This window comes from Zootoca vivipara, chromosome 6 (genome assembly GCF_965207765.1).
Source record: "Zootoca vivipara chromosome 6, rZooViv2.hap1.1, whole genome shotgun sequence".
NCBI classification, from domain to species: domain Eukaryota; kingdom Metazoa; phylum Chordata; class Lepidosauria; order Squamata; family Lacertidae; genus Zootoca; species Zootoca vivipara.
Window position 1 is genome coordinate 10,637,887 of NC_142589.1, and position 24,906 is coordinate 10,662,792.

The window sequence follows — 24,906 nt, forward strand, 5'->3', positions numbered from 1 at the left end:
TGAGGGCAGCGGAGTAGGTTTGGGATTGCTTCAGCTGTGAGTCTTGCACTGCAGGGGGTTGGACTAGATGACCTCTGGGTGTATTTCCAACTCTTACTAAGATAAACCATCCTGGAAACAGCTAACAGTGACCATCCTGGAGCCATCTATGGCTTTAAAAAATAAATAAAAATAAAATAAAAATAAAAATGTGCCTATATAGGGGGAATGAAACCGCAGCCATTTGGAATCTGCACTCCAGATGAGTAATTGGTGGCACTTTGACGAAAATGCATTCTGAGACACCGAGATGTAAAGCGCATTAATGATTATGGCAGGTTATGTATCTTAATTATCCAATTTCAGTCACTTACAGTAATGGAACAACCAAGGGCAAGTATGAGGATGCGGCAGAAACCTAGATGAAAGCATGTGGCAGAGATCTCAAAGGCTACTTTGTTGTTACTGCTGTTTATTTTATTTTATCTGCATATTCAAGCCCCAGAGAAAATATATAGGTCCATTTAATTATACACAGGCATTTAAAAAGGCTGAAAGTTTACTGCCCCTCTCCATTTGAGGTCCACGCCGCTTCTGCCGCCATTGGCTGAGTTTCTGTGATGTCATGGAATGCTCATAAACACACACACATTCCTGCCTGCTAGAGAGGGGAAATTGTCAGAGATGGAATGTGGTCAAACACTGCAGGGCTGTGAAGTGTGTGTGTGTGTGTGTGTGTTTGCATTTCATGAGATGGAGGAAATCCTCCCTTGGTGCTGATCTGTGAACAAGCAGGAAAGGCTTTTGGGGGCTGGGAGCAACTCTCAAAGATGTGGAGTTGAGACCGCTTTGGTCCCTCATCAAGCTTGCATCTTGTCCTACTTACGAGGAAAAGAGAGCTTTAGTTAAAAGAATGTTCTAGGCCTTTATGAGATAATTTTTGATTCAACGAGCATTGATTAATTGAGCCCAACATCCGAGTCCCCAGAAAGCTCTTTTAATCTGTACGGGAAAGTGCAGCAGAGAATAGCCATCTACTCTGACCCAGGTTCCCTAACCTATCTAGTATTATGAGATGTGATGCAGTGCGGAGGGCAGGGAGAACTTGTGTATCCACCTTCAGCCCCTCAGAGAAGAAAAAAGTGGCTTATAGATGTAATAAATAAATAAAGAATAAATAAAACCACTCTGCACATGGGCAGAGAACCCCTGGTCTTCAGTTCATCCCAGTGGTGTGATCATGGCAGTTTTGGACTCTGGACTTAATGGTCTTATGGAGAGACCCCTCCATAGTCAGTTAAGTGAATGAGTTGGCTTATTTGGCTTCCCCCACCCCCTGGCGCATTTGGGAGTCCTCTTGCTTACCGTATCCTGTTGGCTGGATCCCTGGGTTTCTGCTTCCCACAAGTCTTGCCCGGATGGTGCTCATGTTACTTCCTGGTGCTGGGTTTGTGGATGAAGTGAACCCTCCACTGGGCATGTCAGAATGTCTGTACAGTGGTACCTTGGTTTAAGTACACAATTGGTTCCAGAAGTCTGTACTTAACCTGAAGCGTACTTAACCTGAAGCAAACTTTCCCATTGAAAGTAATGGAAAGTGGATTAATCCATTCCAGACAGTCTGCAGAGTACTTAAACTGAAGCGTACTTAACCTGAAGTGAACTTTCCCATTGAAAGTAATGGAAAGTGGATTAATCCGTTCCAGATGGGTCCGCGGACTACTCAACCTGAAGCATACTTAACCCGAAGTATGAGTGTAATTGGTTCTGGAAGTCCGTACTTAACCTGAAGCGTACTTAACCTGAAGCGAACTTTCCCATTGACAGTAATGGAAAGTGGATTAATCCGTTCCAGACAGTCCGCAGAGTACTTAAACTGAAAGTACTCAAACCAAAGCATACTTAAACCGAGGTATGTCTGTACTCATGCAGGGACCCCAAAACATCCCCATAGAGTGGTCCAGAGCAGATAGAGCTCACTCTCACCATAACTGCTTAAGGCATAGAGGGTTGTATCCAATTAAGTGCAATGTTCCATCTGTCAGAGGTTGTTTGCATTGCAGGGGGTTGGACTAGATGTCCACTTGGGATCCCTTCCAACTCTATATTTCCCCCTTTCTTTCCAGTCTTAAGTTCAGTTTTATACATTTGCATATTAATTTGTTGTTGTTGTTACTATTATTATAATTATTTAAGTCCTCAAGAAAATTCAACAGCATTTTACTGTGAATTTCTATTAATACATACATGTTAGCATGCAATTTTGCCTAACATACCCATTCTGGAAAAGCCCTAATACAGTGCATTTCTGCATGTTATTTTCAGTAATAGATGCATTTTGATGCATGATTGACACGCATCCCCCCCCCAGTATACAGTGGTACCTTGGGTTACAAATGCTTCAGGCTACAAACTCCGCTAACCCAGAAATAGTACCTCAGGTTAAGAACTTTGCTTCAGGATGAGAACAGAAATTGCACAGTAGTGGCACGGCTGCAGCGGGAGGCCCCATTAGCTAAAGTGGTGCTTCAGGTTAAGAACAGTTTCAGGTTAAGAACAGACCTCCGGAATGAATTAAGTTCTTAACCAGAGGTACCACTGTATGCACTTCCGCACACATGACTTGGCTGGAGAATGGCATTGCAAAATTTGGAGAGCTGTTAATTCTCGAGGGGCGATAGTGTTTTCAGTCCTTGTACCTTTTTGGAAAGCGTGAAAGAGGTGGGTTTGCGTCGAAAGGTGAAACTGGAATCTCATTTCTCCCTGCCACGGGACGTGAGGACAGCTGCTGCCTTAGATGCCTTTAAATGGAATTAGATCAGTTCGTGGAAGAGGAGGAGGCTATCAAAAGAACATAAGAAGAGAGCCTGTCGTGCGGTGAAATTTTAAATAGGGGAACAGTTTGGGCCACAGGAGCCAACTTGTGAGGGTAATTGGGTGGGTGGGACGTCCAGATTTTACATGTGAGCATCGTGCTTCCTTCCCTAAGCCGGGTGTTACAAAAACCCAGTGCCTGCCCCTCTCTCCGCCAAGTGGTGGCCAGAGCGCATGGGCTTTGGGAAGGAGGCACCAAGACTCTGACAGGATGCTGGAGACCTCCTGCCTACTTCCCAAAGCCAGGCGGGCTTTGGGGAGGCAATGGCGGAGCAAGCTGATCGGGCGCCTGGGGCAGCGCATGTGCCCTGTGCCCGGGGGCAGGGCCAGCTGCCCACCGGGGGGGGAAGCTGGGGCAGGAAGCTCCACGGGGCCTCGAAGGAGTCTGCCTGCCTCCTCCCAGTCAGCCTCACTACAGCTGGGGGGGGGGGAAGGGAGCGGGAGGACCTTTTGGGGCAGCGCGGAGCCTGCGGGTGCCCAAGCCACTGCATCACTTCCAGGGGAGATGCATGGCTTGGGCGCACTGCAGGCCCCCACGGTGAGTGCCGCCCGGCATTTTGTCACCCCCTCAGTGGTGACACCCAGGGCGGCCCACCCCCCACTGCACCCCCTGCCTCCGCCCCTGTGTCCAAACTTTTTTCAAAGAGGTCCAGATTTGATGAAGTGAAGGGCCGATCAAAGTTGAAGGATTTTACCCCTGGAAATAAACTGCCACAGGGGCCGGATTAAACCAACTAGCGGGCCGGATTAGGCCCCCATAACAGACTTGAGACATGCCTGTTCTATGGGAAAGCACGCCTTGGTTTTGGAATGCTTTGGTTTTGGAACGGACTTCCGGAACGGGTTAACTTTGAGAACCAAGGTACCACTGTATTGTATTATGAGACTGCTGGATCAGGCCAATGGCCATTCTAGTCCAGTACCCTGTGGCCAACCAGATGCCCGTGGAAAACCTGCAAGCAGGATTCGAGCAGAACAGCGCCTTCCCCTCCTGCAGTCCCAGCACCTGAGATCCAGTAGCACTGCTGCCTTGAGCTGTGGAGGCAGAGCCCGAGCCATCATGGCTAGCAGCCCTCGAGAGCCCTCTCCTCTTCCATGAATTTGTCTAATCCTTTTTTAAAAGCCACCCAGGTTGGAGGCCATCCCTGCCCCCTGCGGGAGCGAGTTCCACAGTTCAACGATGTGCTGCATGGTTAATTGATGATTGACAGAGGACAGTTAAAATCAGAACAGAGAAGACCCTTTTGGCACAGCGCCCTGAAAAACATCAATATGGGTGGGATGAACCTTTGGTCTTAACCCGCAGGGCTCTCTTTATATCCTTGCATCTCTCTCTCCCCTCACTTGCTCCCCCCCAGATTGCTATACATTCATAAACAAAATCAGAAGATGACTTTGAGAGCTGAGAGCAGGGGAGAAGGGAGTTGAGTTAGCCATAGGGGTTAAGCCTCCCTTGTATCACAGATAATGATGGTGTGCAGCAGGATTGTGGCGCCCCAGCTACGTGGCATTTTTCTACATTCACACTAACTAGGCCTGTATTGGCGACCGTCCAAGACCCCAAAGGCTGCGTTTAATTTGCATGCAAATTTACAAGGATTTAAGTGCCTCAAAATAAACAGATCCTGCCAACCCGCTTGTAGCTCCATCTCCCTTGACAGATTTGTGGAAATTGGCTAGTGGTGTGTGTGTGTGTGTGCGCGCATGCAGCAGCAAGGCCTGTGGAATCAAGCAGCTTCACCTCCTTGTCATTCCTACCATCGGTGTCCTCAAACCCTCGTCTGTACCACTTCCTTGTCTGGCAGCACGAGAGTCACAGGCAAAAGGGTCCCTCTCGGGGAAGGGAAAGTTTGTAACTCCTTGGTCCCGAACCGCGGCGAGACATAATCGGCCAGGAAGCGGATGTTGAACTGCCGGCCGATGCAATAGACCAGGTTCTCGACGACGGCACACTGGAAGCTGGCCGGTAAGGGCATGAGGTGGGTGGCACACTCGTACCAAAGCTTGGCCCTGGCGCCGCAGCGGTAGACACTGATGCCCATACTCCGGTTCAGGTCAAAGCGGTAGATGAACCCATTGACAGTCACCATCTCGGTTGTCCGGTCTTTGCTTCCACCGGTGAGGCTGAACTTCCACGTATCTGTCTGCCCAATGTATCTCAGCAGCATGTACCGCAGAGTGCCCCCTGTGACGTAGATCTCCCCATCGCACGTCGTGGCAGTGTGGGCCACGGCGAAGGTATCGTTGGGCAGCGGGGCGGCGAAGGTCCAGCGGTCGAGGCGCGGGTCATAGCGCTCGACGGTGTAGAGGCACTCCCCGCCAATGGCGTACAGGTAGCCGTCCAAGGCAACCAGCTTGCAGTGCGGCCTGGCTTGGTTCAGCGGGCAGATTTCACGCCAGATGTTGGTCAAAGGGTTGTAGCAGAAAACCCGGTTGGACGGCTTCTGGTGCCTCCCCCGTCCTTCGCAGCCGGCCGCCACAAAGAGGTAATTGAACATGCTGCACATGGCACAACCCTTGGATACGACTTCCAGAGGTACGTAAGTCAACAGTTGCCAGGTATCCCTTTGGTCGTCGTAGTAGCAGAGCCTGCTCGCATGCTGGCTCTCGTCCTGGGAGCTGACGTCTGCCACAGTCACGTACTTCCGCCCCCGCATCCTCCGCTGCAGGATCAGGTCCCTCTCCTTGCCGTTGAGGCGGCTGTAGATTGCGTGAGTCCGGAGCACCTGGAGGTAGTTGTCGCTCATGACCTTGTAGGCCGCTTCCAGGAGCCTCTCCAGCTTCTGCTTCTTGGCTGTACACAAGACCTCGTAGCAGTTCCCCAGGTCCAGGTGGATGTCGATGGAGGACTCTGAGCTGAGCGGGATGTGGAAGAACTTGGTGCCAGCCACCAGCTCCACTGTGGGTTCCTCACTCGTGTCGCTTTGGAGACTCTGCATGGACCCGACCAGTGAAGAAACGGAGCTGGAGTGGAGCGGGCTGAGAGGTGGCGTGTCTAATCCTGACAACCCAGAAGCCAGACAGCCAAAGCCTTCCATAGGGACCTGAAGCTCTGGGTTGTCTATGATTTGATGGAGGCTGCCTTTCCGGCTGAAGCTGCCGGCTCCAGGTCCTGGAGGTTTCTTGGACCTCTTTTCTTGGACAGCAGCCTCATCCTGGCTCCCAGGTTGCCGGGCCTTTGTCTCATCCTGGATATGATGAGGAAGAGCACTAGGAACATCCTCAGGGTCATCTTCTGCTGTTGAGGTTTGGGCTGATTCCTGACCCAACTGCTCTTCAGAGGCATCAGGGATGTTGATCACAGGTAGCTGAGAAAATGGTTGGGTGCCCAGGCTAGTGCAGGAAGGCATTTCCTTCAGGACTGACTGGGAGATGGACTGAAAGTAGTAGTCATAGACTTTGCCTCTCAGGCTGGTCCCAGGGTCCCCTGGTTGCCCGTTACTGTTCTCCTGGAGCTTCCGCTCTTTAACAAGGCTCTCCTCCACCTGAACTTGGGCCACGGAGGAGAACATGTACGTTGTGTGTGACCCAGCATGGCTGTGGTTCATCTTCAGGCCCATGTCAGAAGTGGCATGGAACGACGGACGGGTCCTCTCCTGCTCCTCTTGGGTCGGGGCTAACTGCTGCCTCTCCTCTTCTCCAGGTAGATCACTTCTCCCTCCTCCTAAGGTGGAGCCATTCTCATCTGCAGGGTGAGGTGCTGCGTGCCCAGATCCCTTCTCCTGAGCAGCCAGGCAAAGTCCATCTTCTGCAGAGCTGACATCCTTGTGGCTGCCATTCAAACTGCAGAAGCCGCCTCCTGGGGAGAGCAAACCTAGAGAAGGCAAGCTGCCCTCCGACTCCATTGCAGCCTCTGTGACTCCGGCATTGCTTCCGTTGCTGAGGACAGCACCAGAAGTCTCCCCTCCCTTCTCCTCTTCTGCCACAGAGAATTTTCTGTCTGGTGGCAGCCTGCTTCCCAGGTGATTCATCCTCTCCTCCTCCTGTTTCTTCACCTCTCTTTCCCCATCCGGCTCTCTGCAGGCAGGTGTATCCTGGCTTCTAGATTCCCCAAAGACTGCAAGCCCAGGTGTCCGAAGTGGCAGGTTACCCCCTGCCCTGTGGTTTGGCTTCTCACCCTTGCCGTTGACCCACCGGTGCCTCAGTCCAGGGGGCAGTTCTTCCACCCTGCAGCAGATCATGCTCTCCGTCCCCTCTGCGTCTTTGCTGCCCTTGCCTCTCTCCCCGCTGGCTCCCTGCTGGCTGGTGCAGGGCACTCGAGACTTGTAATATCTGTACGCCAAAGTCAGTAGGAGGAAGGCGGCGGCCGAGAGGGCCACCCTCGCAGCCAACTGCATTTCTGAGGTCTGCTCTCCGCTTACCTGGACGCCGGGGGTCATTCTTCCATACCACGCTGTGTGCTCAGGAATGCGAGAAATCCGAGGTTAATTATTTCCTGAGCAGGGGCTGGCTCCAAGCGGCCAAGGCCTGACTCCCAGGAAGGTGACTTTTACCTGTCGACAGGTAGAGAACACCGCAGGCTTCTCGGCTGGTCTCCCTCCCTCCCTCCCTCCCTCCCTCCCTCCCTCCCTCTCTGTATGCCAGGTGTCTGTTTACCATAGGAGGTTTGCATATTTGAACAAGGTAGGCCGGGCCAGACACAGGTGACATGGGATGTGTGTGTGTGTGTATTAAGTGGAAAACAAAGCAAGCAGACAAGACAGAGTCTCCCAAATGTGGACTTAGTTTACCAAGCTTCTGTAAACAAGAGAGGAAACTTTGGAAAGGAGGAAGTAGGAAGAGAAAATGAGCAGGTGCCTTTAAAAATAGACTTCCCCAAGCTGATAGGAGCTGGTCACTGATTATGGATTTCTTCTTCAGTGCTCACTTTTCGGACTCGGCTAATGAACATTTTTTTCAGGCTGTGCATGGAACTCACTCCAGCAGGAAAAAGGGATGGCCTGCTTTTACAGAGTATTGGATCAAAGCATAGAGGAGAGGGCTATTGATGGCTGCTTAGCACAATGGCTGTTCTCTGCCTCCAGACCCTCCAAGTGTCTCTATTATTCGGGGACAGTCCTGGATTTGCAGGAGCTGTCCTAGTTTCTGATTTCATAGAACCATAGAATCATAGAGTTGGAAGGGACACTAAGGATCATCTAGTCCAACCCCCTGCATTGCAGGAAGAGGCACCTGCCCCATACAGGGATCAAACCTGTAACCTTGGCATTATCAGCGCCATGCACTAACCAACTGAGCTATCTCGGAATGTGATGCAGGGCTGCCTTGAGATGTCTTCTAAAGGTTGTATAGCTCCTTATCTCCTCGGCTCAGGGGTCACATAACTCCATATCCTCCGGTATTTCTCTGATGAAAATAGGGATGCCCTAAGGAAAAACTGGACATTTCAAGATCAAGTCATGAAACTGGGACGGCTTCTGCAAATCCATGGGAAAATAGGGACACACTGTTGCACACGGCTCAAGAGCTTTTGCCTGGCCCTGAATTGGGATAATGTCTCTTGCTTGCCTAGATGGAAAGACACATGTGTGTTTGTAGAAAACCCTGGGCATATTTCCTGGCCAGATTGTATCCTACTGTACCAAGACAAGAGATGCTGCTTCTGCTGGAAGTTTGCCCAAGCAGGGGGAGGGGCTGAGTGCACCTCCCAGGCTGAAAATGTTTCCCCACCCCTGTTCAAAGGCTTTTAGGTCGTTGAACTGGGACTCTTCTTTCACTTTCTCCCCACAAGCCACAAGATTCACAGACAAGGCCATCTGAAACATGGGAAGCTTCGTAGGCCCTGCTATTCCTGAACTCTGTCAAAGAGGTCAAATTCCCCGGAAGGCTGCAGTTCATGAAACTTGCCACTCACACCAGACTGTGCTCTTTTTATCATAATCATTTGCATGTTTTACAGGGATTTTATATATGTATATTAGCACTGCCAGAATTTCCCGGACTGACATATCCGGGATTTGTCGGGTGGGTGGGCGGGATTTCCCCAGATGGATAGAAATGTCTGGGAAAACACGAGCGTATGGCAACCCATGTTGGAAGTGTTTATTTTCTTGGTGAATTTTCTAAAAAAAAAAGCTCAAAAACTTCATTTTTTGTTTGTTTGAGATTTTGCAAAAGCTCAACATCTTTTTAAAATATGGCAACCCTAATTTATATGGCTTTAATTCCACTAATGCTTAATTGTTTTTTTTTATGATTGCCCTTTCTATGTTTTTAGCAGTTCTTGTTTTATCTGTAAGCTGCCTTGAGTCCTGTCATGAAAAAAGGCAGGGGATAAATAATAACAATGACGACGGCAACAACAACAACAGGTTCATTGGTGTCAGGGTTTGGGCAATTTCTAAAGCCTTTAAAATCTGTCACACACCTTTCTGCTGGGTCCTCACCTCCTTGCAGAGCAGGGAGACTCTGTGGCAACAGAAGAATAAAGATCTTCCTTGCTTTCCTTCTATGGGTCCTTGCCTCTACTCATTCTTCTCTGACTGATAATGGACTTAGGGGACCCCAAGCCCATTGGGGAGTTGGGCTGTAAAGGCCAACCCCAGATTTCCATACAACAATTGCTCTGGGAAAGACTGCCAACGAGGGCATACAATACTCAGGGGAATAGCTCAGTTGGTAGAGCATGAGACTCTTAAATCTCAACTAGACGGGCCAATGGTCTGAATCTCAAACATCATCATAGGTAATACTTTGGCCAGTTGTGGCTTCCTCCTTAAAGGATCCTGGCGGATGTAGTTTGTTCAGGGGGCTGAGAACGGTACCCCTTCAAAGGTAGCCCCGCGTAGAGTGCATTGCAGTAGTCCAAGCGGGAGATAACCAGAGCATGCACCACTCTGGCGAGATAGTCTGCAGGCAGGGAGGGTCTCAGCCTGCGTACCAGATGGAGCTGGTAGACAGCCGCCCTGGACACAGAATTGACCTGCACCTCCATGGACCAAAATGATTCTCAGACTGCACACCTGCTCCCTCAGGGGCACAGTTACCCCATTCAGGACCAGGCAGTCCCCCACACCCGCCCCCCCTCTGCCCCCCCAAACAGTACTTCTGTCTTGTCAGGATTCAACCTCCATCTGAAACAAAACTCCTGCTCACCACGGGGTACGCACAATGAGTGTGTGCATGTGGCGGCTGGGGGCTGGCAGAAGTGTTTTCTGTAATCTTACACTCTGCACGGTAGCTAGGCAAACGGGTTTTGATAAAACCGCAAGCAAACATGCACATTCCCTTTCAGATTTCCCCACAGGTTCCTGAGCGCAAAGCACTAGAGGTGGATGTATTTATTTTAATCCTGCCCCGCAAAGAATTGGGGAGGAGGGGGATGTGCGTACTCTGTATCTTGTAACTGCAGCCTCCGAGATTCCGTGCGCAACGGCGGCTGCTAAGGTCAAAGCGGTCGGCGCTCGAGTCAGACAAAGTTCCCAGTCGGAAAAAGAAACTTCCTTCAACTCTGGGATTAATTCAGGGCTGGGAATTCTGCTCAGCAAAGCTCTCAAGGCACTTGGCGCTTGGTTCGTTCCTGGAATGGCAATCCCAAGGTCTGGCTTGTTCAATGCCGGGGCCTACCTGGCAGGGCTGCAGGGAAGATGAAGTGTGGAGGAGGGAAGAGCCCCGTGGGATCCAGCCAATGGCCCATCTTGTCCAGCATCCTGTTCTCACAGTGGTCAACCAGATGTCTATCGTAGGGAACCCTCAGCCAGGACCTGAAGACAACAGTGTTCTCCCCACTTGTGATTCCCAGTGACTCTGGAGGTAGACTGCCTTTGCTCATGGAGGGTACATGTAAAGCTAAAAAGAGCCCTGCAGCTGGATCAGGCCAGGGGCCATGGGTGCAGCTGGGAGGGGGGGAGCAGGGGGGAGCTCCCCCCCAAACTAAGCAAATAAAGAGAAATACTTAACTAAAAGCAGAAATTGTGGAAAGATTTTGACAGATTTTTCTGAGCGCTTGGGGCTCAAAAGAAAGGAATTTAAAGCAACTGTTGTTGAGACATTTCATTCTGAATCTGCCGGACAGAGCCAGACAGAGGATCATGACAGGAGGGTGTCCTCCCCCCACTAACATATATCCTGGCTACGTCCATGTCCGTGGCCCATCTAATTCAGCATCCTGTTCTCACAGTGGCCAACCACATGCCTCAAAGGGAAACCCACAAGCCTTTGCACCCCACCTGTTTTCTCCAAGGCACTCCAGGTGGCATGCACAGAGGCGTAGCAAGCCCAGGTGGTACCCGGTGCGAAATTTTTTTTGTCACCCCCCCTCTGGCGAAAAGTGAAAAACATGAATTGCAAAAAAAACTAGAGCTTACAGAACAAAACCGATATGAAATCAGCATTGAAAGAACATATAAGAACAATTGAAAAATCTCATGCAACAGAAAATAATAATAAAAAAGTTCCCCAGTGTGGGGGGCGCCGAGTGTCACCCCCCCTCCAGGGTGGCACCTGGGGTGACCCGCCCACATCACCCCCCTTGCTATGCCACTGGGCATGCATGTTTCCCTTCCTCCTCATTTAATCCCCGCAACAACCTTGTGAGGTTGAGAGGCAGTGACTGGCCTAAGGTCACACCCGGTGAGTTTCATGGCCGAGTGGGGGAACTGAACCCTTGTCTCTCCCAGGTCCTAGCCTGACACTCTAACCACTACGCTACACTGCCTCTCCAGAGCTAACTGGCTCGTGCTGTTTTCCACCCACACGCAAACCCTCAAACAAACCTGTTTTTTGTATTTATTTATTTTTGCTGCATCGGAGAAAGCAAAACCAGCACCTTAACGGCTCCTTTTTGTGCCTCCAACCCTCTTTTTTGTTTTCTGAGCAGCAAAACGCCTTTGATGTCTCTTGCTCGCTCGCTCGCTTCATTCCCCAAGATCCCCATGCAAAAAAAAAGTCAGCAATATTTTCACTTCTTGCTGCCTGAACTCCAGGAGAAGATTTCTGCCATTTTCTCCCTTAAGGGATAAGATAGGCCTTTGATGGGGTCTGCAAACAAGGCACTTCTCGTTTGCTGGCAGGGTACCGCTTTGCTGTTCCTCCTGCTCATTTCACCCCCACTCCTAACCCAAGTATGTGAAAACAAAGTTAAGATCCAAAGCGGAGCATCTTAGCCTCCGCCATCAGCAATTCAGATTAGGAAATCCCGCATTGTAATTGAGAATCAGGTTGCCTTCAAAGCAGCAAACAAAGGTTTCATCTTCTACTCAGGGCATTAAACCCGGTGAGGACCTGGGAACACTTAGTGCATTTGCCAATGAGAAAGGCTTGCTGTTCCCCAACTTTTCTTTAATAAGGCAGCTTTGGAATGATCCAGCTAGGGCAAGGAATATGGGGACATGGAACTGACTAGCAGGCCTGATCCATATCCACTGTGGGCCAAATCTGTCAATATCACAATAAGAACGTAAGATGAGCCTGCTGGATCAGGCCGATGGCCCATCTAGCCCAGTTGCCCCAGTGGGAAGACCACAAGCAGGATGAGCAAAGCAGCAAACTCCCCTCTTGAGATTTCCAGACACTAGTATTTGGAAGCATGGGAGGTAGAGCTTTTTCTTCTTCTTTGTTGATCATTCCTAGCCAAGTAAGATTGTCTTCCATGAACACGGTTTTAACAGTGAGTCCGTAAGTGACTGTGGAGGCCAATTCTGGATCTGCACATCCTTCCACCGTGGGGACATAGGTTTCCGGGCAGGAGTTGATCACGGTGTGGATTTGCCAAGTGTGCCTTCCTCTTAGCACGTTTCTCCCTTGCATCCTGATTTCGAGCTTCTTCAAAGTAAAGGCTGTTCTCCAATTGGAGCACTCACAGGCCAGTGTTTCCCAGTTTATACTACTTTTTATTTTTATTAAAGATTTGCCTTTAGAGTGTCTTTAAACCACTTTTGTTGTCCACTGACATTATGCTTTCCATTCTTAAGTTAAGAATAGAATACAGTGGTACCTCTACTTACGAATTTAATGCGTTCCAAACGCACATTTGTAAGTAGAAAAAATTTGTAAGTCGAATCCCATAGGAATGCATTGGGAGAAAAAATTCGTAAGTAAAAAAAATCCTATCTAAACCGCATCCAAGATGGCGGACGGAGCTCCATTCGTAAGTAGAAACATTCGTAAGTAGAGTTATTCGTAAGTAGAGGTACCACTGTAGTTGCTTTGGAAGACAATAATCGGGCATCCGAACAACCTGACCAGTCCCATGGAGTTGATGTCGAATAATAATTGCTTCAACACTGGTGATCTTTGCTTCCACTACATTGACATTAGTTTGCCTGTCTTCCCAAGTGATGTGTAAAAATTTTCAGAGACACCATTGATGGAATCTTTCAAGGAGTTGGGGATGGCATTTATAAGTGGTGCTTGTTTCACAAGCGTACAGTAAAGTTGGTAGTAGCCACTGATAGCAATCTCATCTGCGTATTTGTCGAATCCTCTTTTAAGTTACCTAAATTGGTGGTCTTCGCTGCCTCCTGGGAGAGGGGCTTCCATAGTTTACCTATAAAAATACTGGAGCTATTTACAACAATTATCTAAAAGAACCAAACAATAAAAACAACATGCAATTTTAAAAACAGGAATTTTTAACTCGCCATTACAAAAGGATCTTTTATTAATTGCTTGCATAGGCCTGGTGGCATATAAACATTTTCAGCAAACGTTTAAAGGTCAATAGAGAGGACGTCGGCTGAATCTCTGTTGGAAGAGCATTCCACACGGCTGGGCTGGTGACGCTCAAAGCTTGATTTTGTGTCGATGTTAAATGAGCCTCGCTAATTCAGAGGATTACTCGTGACGCTCCTGCAGATGATCTCAGTGACTGAGCTGCGATATTGGGGTTCAGGTGGCACCTGAAGGTTCCCTGGACCTAAGCTGTTCAGGGCTTTGTGAATTAACACCAGGACTTTGAATCTGCCTCGTTAGGAGATAGGCAGGCAGTGCAGATGTTTTAACTACCGGTACCAGCAGTGTGGCTGTCGCACTCTACTCCATCTAAAGTCCAAGGGCAGTCCCACAAAAAGCACACTGCAGTAGTCATGGGGCTGGAGGCTCCTCACTGCTGAGCTAGGTTTAATAATGAGGCTTAAAAATGAGGGGCAGGCAGGCAGGGCTATAGGTGGCATAAAAGAGTGGTATTTAAACCAGTCAGATTAAATCAAATAAAAAAGGAATAGTCGGTGTTATTTTGGAGAGGATGCCAGGAAACCGGGAATTATGTTCACATGTAGTGGGGGTGTAAATATGTACAATTTTTCTGGCAAAGGGTGTTTAAGGAGATAACAGAAATCACTGGGTTAAAGCTGACCGAAAGTCCAGAGGTAGCATTATTATCAATTTATGATGGGGTGGAAGGTTCGCAGGCTAGGAAGGACTCGCTCACAAATTTATTGACAGCTGCACGAATTATGATAGCTAGGAAATGGAAGGGGCAAGCAGAATATAAAATGGAATGATGGTACAAAGAGATGTGGGACATAGCTATGAATGATGAATTAACATGTGCTATTAAGGTAAGATGGGGAATACGCAGGAGAAATGATGTTGAGGAGATATGGAAGGTGTTTGTAGAATTTGTCCTGTTAAAATGGAAATGGGTCAAACTGTCTCAAGAGGTGTTGGAATTTTGGGAGGTTGGATAAGTATAATGGAATGGTCTCGGTGGTTGGGTGCACATTTTTATTCTTATTTATGTACGATTATTACTTTGTCAAAAAATTAATTAAAATAAAATAGAAAAAATAAAATTATAGAATGAACGTACAAACAAACAAACAAACAAACAGATGGATGGATGGATGGATGTGTTGGGCAGGATTGGTGCCAAGGTAGAGGTTGCCTTGTGTGTGTGTGTCCATTGGTGATGGGTAAAATAGGCCTTCATGGCAAATCCCTCATAAATAACACGTGAAGAAGAACAATCCCCGTGCAGCTTTGAAGCTGCATAGATGGACACCAGGGTACCCAGAATTCACTGCAATTTCTCCTCTTAAGGGCACATGGGTTGCTTGGATTGGGATGAGGGCTTTGCATGGTCCATTCTCCCAAGAATGCCCCACGATGGGCAAAAGATTTCTGCAATGCAGTAGATTGAACCAGATGATCATATCCCACTGGTGATGTGTCTGAGGTGGGGTGGGGAGGTCAGTCTGGATGATGCCCCAAGCCCGTTCCAGTTCTCGGGGTCCTATATCCAGGGAGGCTTAGAATCTAATGGAGGAACTGTCTGAATGGGTTAGACAAGTTTGTTTGTAAGACAATGACCTTAGTTGGCCACTTAAGTGTCTCCATCCCCATCTCAAAAGAATGGACCAGGTTGTGAGAGCTACTACTAACTGTGTGGGCCCTCTAGGTTATTGCATGGGCCTTTCCTTCACCCCCCTCACTGAGCTATCTTCTTCTTCTTCTTCTTTGGCGATCCCTTGTAGCCGAGTAAGATTGTCTTCCATAAACACAGTTTTAACAGTGCGTCCGTAAGTGACTGTGGAGGCCAATTCTGGATCCACACGTCCTTCCACAGTGGGGACATGGGTTTCCGGGCGGGAGTTGATCACGCTGTGGATTTGCCAAGTGTGCCTTCCTCTTAGCACGTTTCTCCCTTGCGTCCTGATTTCGAGCTTCTTCAAAGCCCATTGCACCTTTGGTAAAGGCTGTTCTCCAATTGTTCTTCCAGTGTTTTTCTGGAAGACGCCTGTGCGTGAATTTGTTTTATGTGTGTGGATCAGTGCACGCTGACCAACGCACAGTCTTCACAGTAAGGCTCTGTTCCGATGGCATGTGTATCACGACAACCAGTAGATTCTTATCTGCTGCAGCCTTTATTCGCCTTCACAGCCGTTGCAACATACTGCTTGCTATCCTCCGCCTGTTCTGCCATTGAGGGCTTCTTGGATCATTCTTTGTCTAGCTCCTTCCCTTTGACCTTATGGCCTTGGGTGACCCTGCTGGGAGTACGAAACTCCCGACGGCTTTGCTCACAAGGGTCACAGGAACGTGCAAGTCCATTCACCTTGACAAGGTGAGTGAGACAGAGCTATAGGTAGGAGAACAATAGCAGAGTTGTGTGTGTATCAGCTGAGCTGGAAACAGGCTGGAAGCTGGAGACCCAGAGACCTGCTTGCTCTGTGCTGGATCCAAAGCTACAAGTAACAGAGAAGCAAGATCTGTGGGGGTGTCAATGTTGTGAGTCCTTCCACCCTAGGCTCAGGTTGTGTATATGTGTGAACAAAACCAGATATCCTAAAGTTGCCGCAGCCTCTGGGGATCAGGGCGGCAGGCAGGCAGCAATATTGAAGCCGAAGGCGGCCGAAGTTCACCTAGGAGAGTTTAGAAGGCAGAGCAGAAAGAGAAGCTGATCTGAAACAAATCTCTCTCCCATTTTAAAAAGTCGAGGCTTTGCAGCCAGCACTTGAAAGGGGACCTGACATCAAAGGAGAGACGCCTGCTTTTCATTGGTGTCTCCTGAAGGAGGGGGCGGGGTGACAGTGTGTGTGTGTTGGGGGGGGGGGAACTGGGCAGCTTTGAAGAGTTAGGGAAAGGATTAGCCCAGCTTTTGCTGACAAGTGTTCCTCTCTAAGTGAAGGAGAAACGGAAAGAATTCCTGCCAGTTTCTTTGCAGGTTTTGGGGGAGTGGCACGGTTTTGTCGGGCTGGGGATGAGTAAAACTGGCAGCGCTTTGAAGGAGGAGGGTGGTGTGAGACAGGGATGGAGGAGGATTTCAGTAATTAACTTCTAAACCAGGATAAAGGCAGTGCTTTTTTTCTGGGGGGACGCAGGGGTTCGCGTACCCCTAGACATTTTGTACTTTTTCCATTTACTGTCTTTATTTCCCCCGATTTGAACTATAAAATAGTGATTTTCTTGAGTCAAAACGAGAGTACCCTTAAACGTCTTTTTTAAAAAACAGAAAAGAAAAAAAGCACTGGATAAAGGTGTTATAGCAGCCTGACCCCATGAAGCACTTCTTGGTTAGAGTGTCAGCTAGCACCCCAGGGAGACCAGGGTTCAAATCCCTCCTCCAGTTGCTCATGAAACTCACTAGGTGACCTGGGGACCAGTTGCTGCCTCCAAGGGCTCTTCTTCATTGCTGTTGTGCCATGCCTAGAAAACATGGCTCTGAACAGTTTTCTGCTTGACCTGTGCTTTCTGCTCGTTCGAAGAACCCTTGCCCCACCCATTTCCCAGGGAAAACCTGCTCTTTAGCTCTAAATCAGAACCAAAGGCTATCTGCAGAAAACCCAATTGCCGTTTGCTCCAACTGAGCGTGTTTTCCCCCTGCGGAAAAGCAGAGGGACAAGGGGAAGGGGGGTGAGACCTCAGTGCAGCCTACCCGACAGGATTGTTGTGGGGATTAATTGAGGAGGAGGGGGACTGTGGTACACCCCCTTGGAGGAAAAGGTTGGCTATCAATGCAATAAAGAAATAAAGCAAAAAATAATAATGAATGAACCCAGCTGGAAATAATGCTCTTTGCACATGCCTGTCCGGAAAGGGAAGTGAGTTAGGGTTCTGATCCAAATCTGCCGCCCCTCCCATTCTGCCACTGAAGCGTCTGCGTCACCACAGCTCATGAGAGAGCCGGCCCTGGATTGAAGACTACCCAGATGAGCAGAACTCCCAGACCCAAGCATTTGCTGTCATACAGCGACACATCCAGGGCCGGATTTACGTACTGTATAAGCTAAACAAGCTATAGCTCCAGGCCCCACTCTCTTGGGGGCCCCAAAAAATCTAAAGGAAAAAATCTGGATGTACATTTCCAAAATATAAAATAAAAAACAAATAAAATAAGACCTAACCTACATACAGCAAGAGTGTTTTGTGTTGTTTAGGCCACTGTTTCTCAACCGCTGTTCCGCGGCACACTAGTGTGCCGCGAGACGCTGGCTGGTGTGCCGCGACGTGCGGCGACGAGAAGGGCGATTTGCATTGTCACGTGCCTGGCGGCCGCCAATGATTAGCGCTGACCCACCGGAAAGCAATATTTCTCCTCCTCTTTCCCAAAGCTCAGTGCAAACGAGCCTGGCGGCCGCCAATACACAGCGCTGACCCGCCGGAAAGCAATATTTGGCAAGTGTTTCTTACAGTCATAATTATAATATAGGGCGGCACAGAGTTAAATTTTTTAACTTTTTTAATGGTGGTGTGCCTCGTGATTTTTTTCACGGAACAAGTGTGCCGTGGCCCAAAAAAGGTTGAGAAACACTGGTTTAGGCTCCTATGATGTAAATAATGGGCTCTACCTGCTAGCCTGCTCCCTAAAATAACCACTGGTTGGCTCATTTCTATATATAGGGTGCCTACATTCTGCATGGGCTGGTTGCATGGCCACATGTGCAAATGGCTTGAGATACCTATTAGGTCCATCAATTACCATACGGCATATATCCAACACAAAAAGAACAGCGGCAATTTGACAAATGTCAGGGGTTCTTGTGACTACTCCTGAGTAACAACCTTCCGCATGCTTGTCTTTCAAAAGTCTTTATTAGTGCACATTATTTACAGTGTAGCGAACGGTCGGTTTCATGTCTCCTCATTCCGAATCAGAATCTGGCACTGCCCCCTTCCGTGATTTGGACCAGCATAAAAGCCTTGGGACAGTGAATCTCCTCCCCTTTCTCCTCCTCCTCAATTCCGGAGTCGGGGGGGGGGGCTCTGCGTTCTGCCAGGTTCCTCTCCTCTCTTTCCCTCTCCCTCTCTTCCTGCCTGTGGGGCTCTTGGATGTTGCCAGAGCTCTGGCACTCCCTTTCCGTCTCCTGACTTTCCTCATCTGTCCCTTCGCTTTCATGACTGCTTGGAGATGGGCTGCTTCTGATGAGGGGTGGGGGGCTGTTCCCTATAAGCCCTTTTCCTTACAACAAAGGACAGCTGGACATATAAAGGGCCCCATTACCTTCAGTAGCTTAGGGCCTCATCAAACTTGGACACATCGCCAAGTTGAGATTCACAAGTCGACATTTCAGAGCTGAATGCTGAAATCTGACTTGAGGAGGGCAAAACAAAACTCATATGCGTTTGTTTCAGATGAAGCCAATTCTCCCTAAGCCAACCATGGGTGTTGGCTGGGGTCCTACTTGTGCAAATGTCAAGCCCTGGTGCTTTCCGGGACTCTCCTAATTGGCCAGGCTCGGCTGAGAAAGTTGGACCATTAAGGGAGGAAAAAGAAGAAACATATCCCAAACAGTTTTTCCTGTGGCTCTTATTATGATGATCATTTTTCAAAAGGAATCAGCATGCAGACCTGGATGGGAAGCGCCTTGTTCTTGGAGAACAATGAATAATGCATCCAATTGCTGGTGGCCCCCTGAACCTCACCCGACACTCGCTACTTCTCATAATTACATGAAGGAGCTGGGGAGGATCAGCCAGTGAGCCAAATGCATCCCTTCCTTGCAAATTCAAATGGATTTTGAAAACAAAAATCTTCATGCAGACGCCTGGACAGTTGGGTCTTCCAGATCGGAGTTAGGAAGGAGTGCTAAGACTGATGTTTCTCAGCCCCTTTTGGCGAGAGGAAAATATGCGAGCCTAAATCAACCCACCCAGTGCTTTCAAGATTCGCAGCAACATTCGCCAGGCTGTTAGGGCCGGCACAAGGCACTTTGCTGCCTGATGCAAAGAACAAGATGGCCCTTTTCCACATACAAAATTCAAACAGACAGTGGTTGACTCTTATTTCAACACTGCTGATGGAACAATGTCCACAGTGTCTGAGAATAGCAGGCCGGGTCTATTTATTATTATTACTATTATTACCATCACTCTATCTATCTATCTATCTATCTATCTATCTATCTATCTATCTATCTATCTATCTAGTTACAGGTAGGTAGCCGTGTTGGTCTGAGTCGAAGCAAAATTAAAAAATTCCTTCAGCAGCACCTTAAAGACCAACTAAGTTTTTATTTTGGTATGAGCTTTCGTGAGCATGCACACTTCTTCAGATACACAGATACCAAGTACCTTTTCTTCTCCCAAACGTATCCCCAAAGACAGAAGAAGTTTAGGATCAGAGTCTTCTCCTTGCTCCCGAACGAGGCTGTGATGGCCGCCAACTTCGAAGGCTTTAAAAGAGGATTGGACAAACTCATAGAGAATGTTTTCACTGGCTACAAGCCATGATGTCTATGCTGTGCCTTCATGGCCAAAGGCAGTAATGCTTCTGCGCTCGATTTGCTGGAAATCACAGGAGGGGACGGTCTTTTTGTGCTCAGGTCCTGCTTGGGGGATCACTGGCCTGATTCAGAAGAGTTCTTTTTATGTTCTTGGTTTAAAAACTTGCCTTTACAGAAAAATGTGATCATAAGAAATAACCAACTTGGGTCCACTCCTTTCAATGGGTCCACTCTGTGTAGGACTTAGCTGAAGACAACCAAGGCAGTGTGTCGCATGATATAACAGGCATGGCTCACCTGTGGCCTTTTAGATCAGGAACAATTTCCAACCCACTGATCACTCTAGCTCCATATTGTCTACATCAGAGCTTTCCAAACTTTGTGTCATGACACGTTAGTGTGTTGGCTGAGTGTGTATGTGTGTCACGTGAACACTCCCCACGCTCCTCCTGGGGCTGGAAAGGGGTTAGTTTAACCTCCGGTTTGCTCGTAAAACTGAATTACTGTACTGTGTTGCAAAACTGTGCTTGTCTAATAAGTGTGTCGCCAACATGAAAAGTTTGGAAAGCTCTGGTCTACATCTTGGCTGTGAGCCCTGGAAGACCTGATCCCTGCCTTGCAAGCTTTTCTCCACCTGGCCTGGAAGGGCGGAGGCCTGACTGACTCCAACTACAAAAGCTGAGATTGCTGAACAGACGTTTTAGGGTTTTTCGTTGCTGTTGTTGATACTAATCATTTGCATCTTTATTTTTAGACCTTACAATTTACGTGGAAACGGCTCAGTTTGGTTGTGCCCTTTCTGATGTGTTTTATTAATCGTTGATGACGACTTTGGTTACGTTTGCAATTATGCAAATCTCTTTACGTCGCAAGCTGACTCAAGCATAGTTTTAACTATGGAAAGGCGGCAAACGAATAACATGATGGGGATGGTGGCTGGCTGGGTGGCAGTAGCTCTATAGGATTCCAGACCTTCTCAATCCTACCTGGAGATGCCATTGAAGGTTGAACCTGGGACCTTCTGCATTCAAAGCAGCTGCTCTACCACTGAGTTACAGTCCTCCCACCATGCTGGAAGGATTCCTGTCTTTTGCTGCCTTTGCTGGGCTGCTTATAACTTCATCAGCAGGACTGATGTGACAACCTCCTGCAGTTCTGGAAGGTGTCCTTGAACGCAGGTCTTTCCATACTTTGCGATCACCTTCCTACGGTCGTGGGTGAAGACAGCCAAGCCTGTCTTCAAAAGATCTGGCAACCTCCTCTCTGTGTCACTTTATGAATTATTAGTTGGCTCCGTTCCAAGCAGGAGAGTGCAAACCTGTCTCTTCCCCCCCCCCCACCGCCTGCTTACCAGCAGGAGAAAAGTAAGCTCAGAGAGTTGAAAGGCAAGCAGGTGCCGCCTGCGATTATTGGCAAAATCCTAGACCCTCGCCTCCCGAATGGAGGTGATTCAGGTCCCAGCGGCACTGCGGCGACTTAAAAAGAGAAATGGCCCTACACCACCGGAGGGGAGGGAGGGAGAGAGAAACTGTCTTCTTCTTCCACCCTGCTAACATGTAGCAGATTCAAGGCTTCAGGGAGGGCGTGAGTCTATAGAGCATTGCTGAATGGGATGAATTCTAAGCACAGACACAGCCAGGTCCTTGCGGAAATGAGCTCTCATTGCAAGCCAGAACCCCACATCTCATAGAATCGCAGCACTGTTGAGTTGGAAGGTCATCTCGACCAATCCACTGCAATGAAGAGGATCTGTCCAAGTTCAAAGAATGACAGAGTGGTAAAAGGGTCCTCCATGAAAGTTATCCATCCTGTTAGAGCAATGTTGGGGGAGATCATAGAATCATAGAGTTGGAAGAGACCACAAGGGCCATCCAGTCCAACCCCCTGCCAAGCAGGAAACACCATCAAAGCATTCTTGACATTTGCCTGTCAAGCCTCTGCTTAAAGACCTCCAAAGAAGGAGACTCCACCACACTCCTTGGTAGCAAATTCCACTGCCGAACAGCTCTTATTGTCAGGAAGTTCTTCCTAATGTTTAGGAGGAATCTTCTTTCTTGTAGTTTGAATCCATTGCTCCGTGTCCGCTTCTCTGGAGCAGCAGAAAACCTCCTCTATATGACATCCTTTTATATATTTGAACATGGCTATCATATCACCCCTTAACCTTCTCTTCTCCAGGCTAAACATACCCAGCTCCCTAAGCTGTTCCTCATAAGGCATCATTTCCAGGCCTTTGACCATTTTGGTTGCCCTCCTCTGGACACGTTCCAGCTTGTCAGTATCCTTCTTTAACTGTGGTGCCTAGAACTGGACACAGTACTCCAGGTGAGGTCTGACCAGAGCAGAATACAGTGGTACTATTACTTCCCTTGATCTAGATGCTATACTCCTATTGATGCAGCCCAGAATTGCATTGGCTTTTTAAGCTGCTGCATCACACTGTTGACTCATGTCAAGTTTGTGGTCTACCAAGACTCCTATATCCTTTTCACATGTACCGATCTCAAGCCAGGTGTCTCCCATCCTGTATTTGTGCCTTTCATTTTTTTTTTTTTGCCCAAGTGTAGTACTTTACATTTCTCCTTGTTAAAATTCATCTTGTTTGCTTTGGCCCAGTTGTCTAATCTGTTAAGGTCATTAGACGTTCATTAGATGTTCAGCCAGAGGGCCACATTCCCTTCTGGGGGCCACATGCCAGTGGTGGGGAGGGCCAGACAGAGAAGCCGGTAGATTTTAGCCTTCTCTGTCAATCTACATAAACTAACAAAGCTTCTCTCTTTCCAGGAAAGTTATACTCAGGGTAGACCTATTGAAATGAATGGACCTTGCTTATTCATGTGCAGAGAAGGGTGACCATGACGACCAAGGGTCTGGATACCAAGCCATATGAGGAACGTTTGAAGGAGTTGGGTGTGCTTAGCCCGGAGGACAGAAGACTGAGAGGATGCTCACACGTCTATATGAAAGACAGAGCCAGCTTGTTTTCTGCTCCTCTGGAGGGTAAGACCTGAACCAATGGATTCAAGTGACATGTCAGGAGATTCTTACTAAACATCAGGAAGAAATTTCTGATGGTAAGAGAGATACATTTATACCGTGGTTTTTTTTTCTCGGGGGATATAGGGATATGCATACTGACTCACATATTGTGAATCTAATGGGAGAAGAAACTAAAAAATTAATTTTTTTTAGTTTCTTCTTTAGCACGGTGAATTGTCAGTTCCGTTGCTACTTCATTTCCTGTCGTGGTGTTTCCTGAGTCTCAGACACAAGTGAGTGTTTAATGTGTGAAGTAAGAGTTGGCACAGTGATTAGTTAATTTCATTGTATTTACTATTTTTATTTTTTCCGATTTGAACTATGAAATGGTGATTTTCATGAGTCAAAATGAGAGTACCCCTAAACATTTTTTTAGAAGAAAAGCACTGCATTTATACCTTGAAATGCAGACCTACACAAATAAATTTCTATATTACATTGCCAAGCAGACTTTACAGCCCACCATATTGTATTTGATTAACGTTCTTCTCAATCGCAATCATGAACCTTGCAACATTGTCTGTCGTGAACTTCTCAGACAGCAAATATGGGATCTTCACTCGGTCATCCACATCAAGCATCTTACACAATCGTTCACAAATGTGCTTAGCTCTTGGTTCAGAATATATGTGTCAGGGATGCCTGAGCTGTGATTCCAGCATTGCTAGGGTGGTTGGACTAGATGACCCTCGGAGACCCTCACAACTTTACAGATCTATGATTTAAGGTTGAATGAGTCTACAGCGAGTAGGACTGGCACAGGATACCATTCTGTGTGTGAAAGGCAAGAGAAGCAGGGTCTCTTTCAGATTGCTTTGGGCCACAGAAAGATCCTCTGCCTTGTTTTCTATTACAGGAATGGCTAAACTCTTTCAAGCCAAGGTCCACATTGACCTAGAGCCAACCCTCCAGGGGCCGCATGCCTCATTCATACTTCTCCAAGCAATATGTGAATTGAAAGAACACCTATCCTTTGAAACCCGTGCTTCTCTGACTTTTGCAATGCAGCTCATCAGCAACAGCAGTGTTTTTTTTTAAAAAGAACGTATTAGGCAAAAACATGCAAAAGGTGCATATAATTGAAAACAGCATTTTATTTGGCGGAGGGAGAGAAAAAACGTTTGTAAAAAAAATGTGCACGCTAGGTAAAATTGGGTAGAAAAGTGTGCTTGTTCCGTGTTTTGTGGAATAGCATCCCTGTTGAGCTGTGACAGGTGCCTGCGATCTGTAATTTCTGGAAACGATCGGAGACGTTTTTGTTTCGTCAAGCTTTTCCAGCTGGATGAAAAAGCAGCGTGTATGAAGACAGGAACCCAGGAAGCTGCCTTATTCCTGGGAACTGAACCTGGGACCTTCTGCATGCAAAGCAGTTGCTCTGCCACTGACCTTCGCCTTGAAATAAAATAAGATTCCAGTCCTCAAGGTTCTAATTATAGGGTTGGTTTACACAGGAAAACAGGAAGTTGCTCTACACCAGGCACCCCCAAACTGCGGCCCGCCAGATATTTTGGCCTACAACTCCCATGATCCCTAGCTAACAGGACCAGTGGTCAGGGAAGTCCTAAACATCTGGAGGGCCAAAGTTTGGGGATGCCTGGTTTACACCAACTGGTAGCAGTTCCCCAGGTTTGCAGCCAGGGGTCCCTACAGGAGATGCTTCCTGGGACCAGACATTCTGCATGCAAAGCACCTGCTCTAACCACTGATCCTTAAGCCTTTAGTGTTCAGTTTGTGTTGCTTTTAAACCTATCTTTAGTTGTTTTCTACAGTATTTCTAAAACGGTTTTCAGCAGGTTTTTTTATGGTATGTTTGCAAGTGAGACTCCGGTCAAAGGAGATCAATAAATTATTATTGGTTGTGATTCCTTCATTGCTGTGGGTTGGGTCAGATGACCCCTTAGGTCCTTTCCAA

The 24,906-nt window shown here is 48.0% G+C and overlaps 1 protein-coding gene and 1 long non-coding RNA gene across 2 annotated transcripts; one reads left to right on the forward strand and one right to left on the reverse strand.

Moving 5' to 3' along the window:
- Nucleotides 1-431: 431 nt before the first annotated feature.
- KLHDC7A (kelch domain containing 7A) lies at nt 432-7,398 on the reverse strand. Its single transcript, XM_088671528.1, has 2 exons — nt 1,724-7,398; nt 432-1,542 (listed from the first exon to the last, which is right to left on the reverse strand). Exon 1 carries the CDS (start codon nt 7,230-7,232, stop codon nt 4,623-4,625), a length of 2,610 nt encoding a protein of 869 aa, XP_088527654.1. The 5' UTR covers nt 7,233-7,398; the 3' UTR covers nt 432-1,542; nt 1,724-4,622.
- Nucleotides 6,682-24,906, forward strand: LOC148685246 (uncharacterized). The gene is made up of 3 exons (XR_015950431.1): nt 6,682-6,815; nt 22,740-22,955; nt 23,851-24,906. It is a non-coding gene; the product is annotated as an uncharacterized LOC148685246 (long non-coding RNA).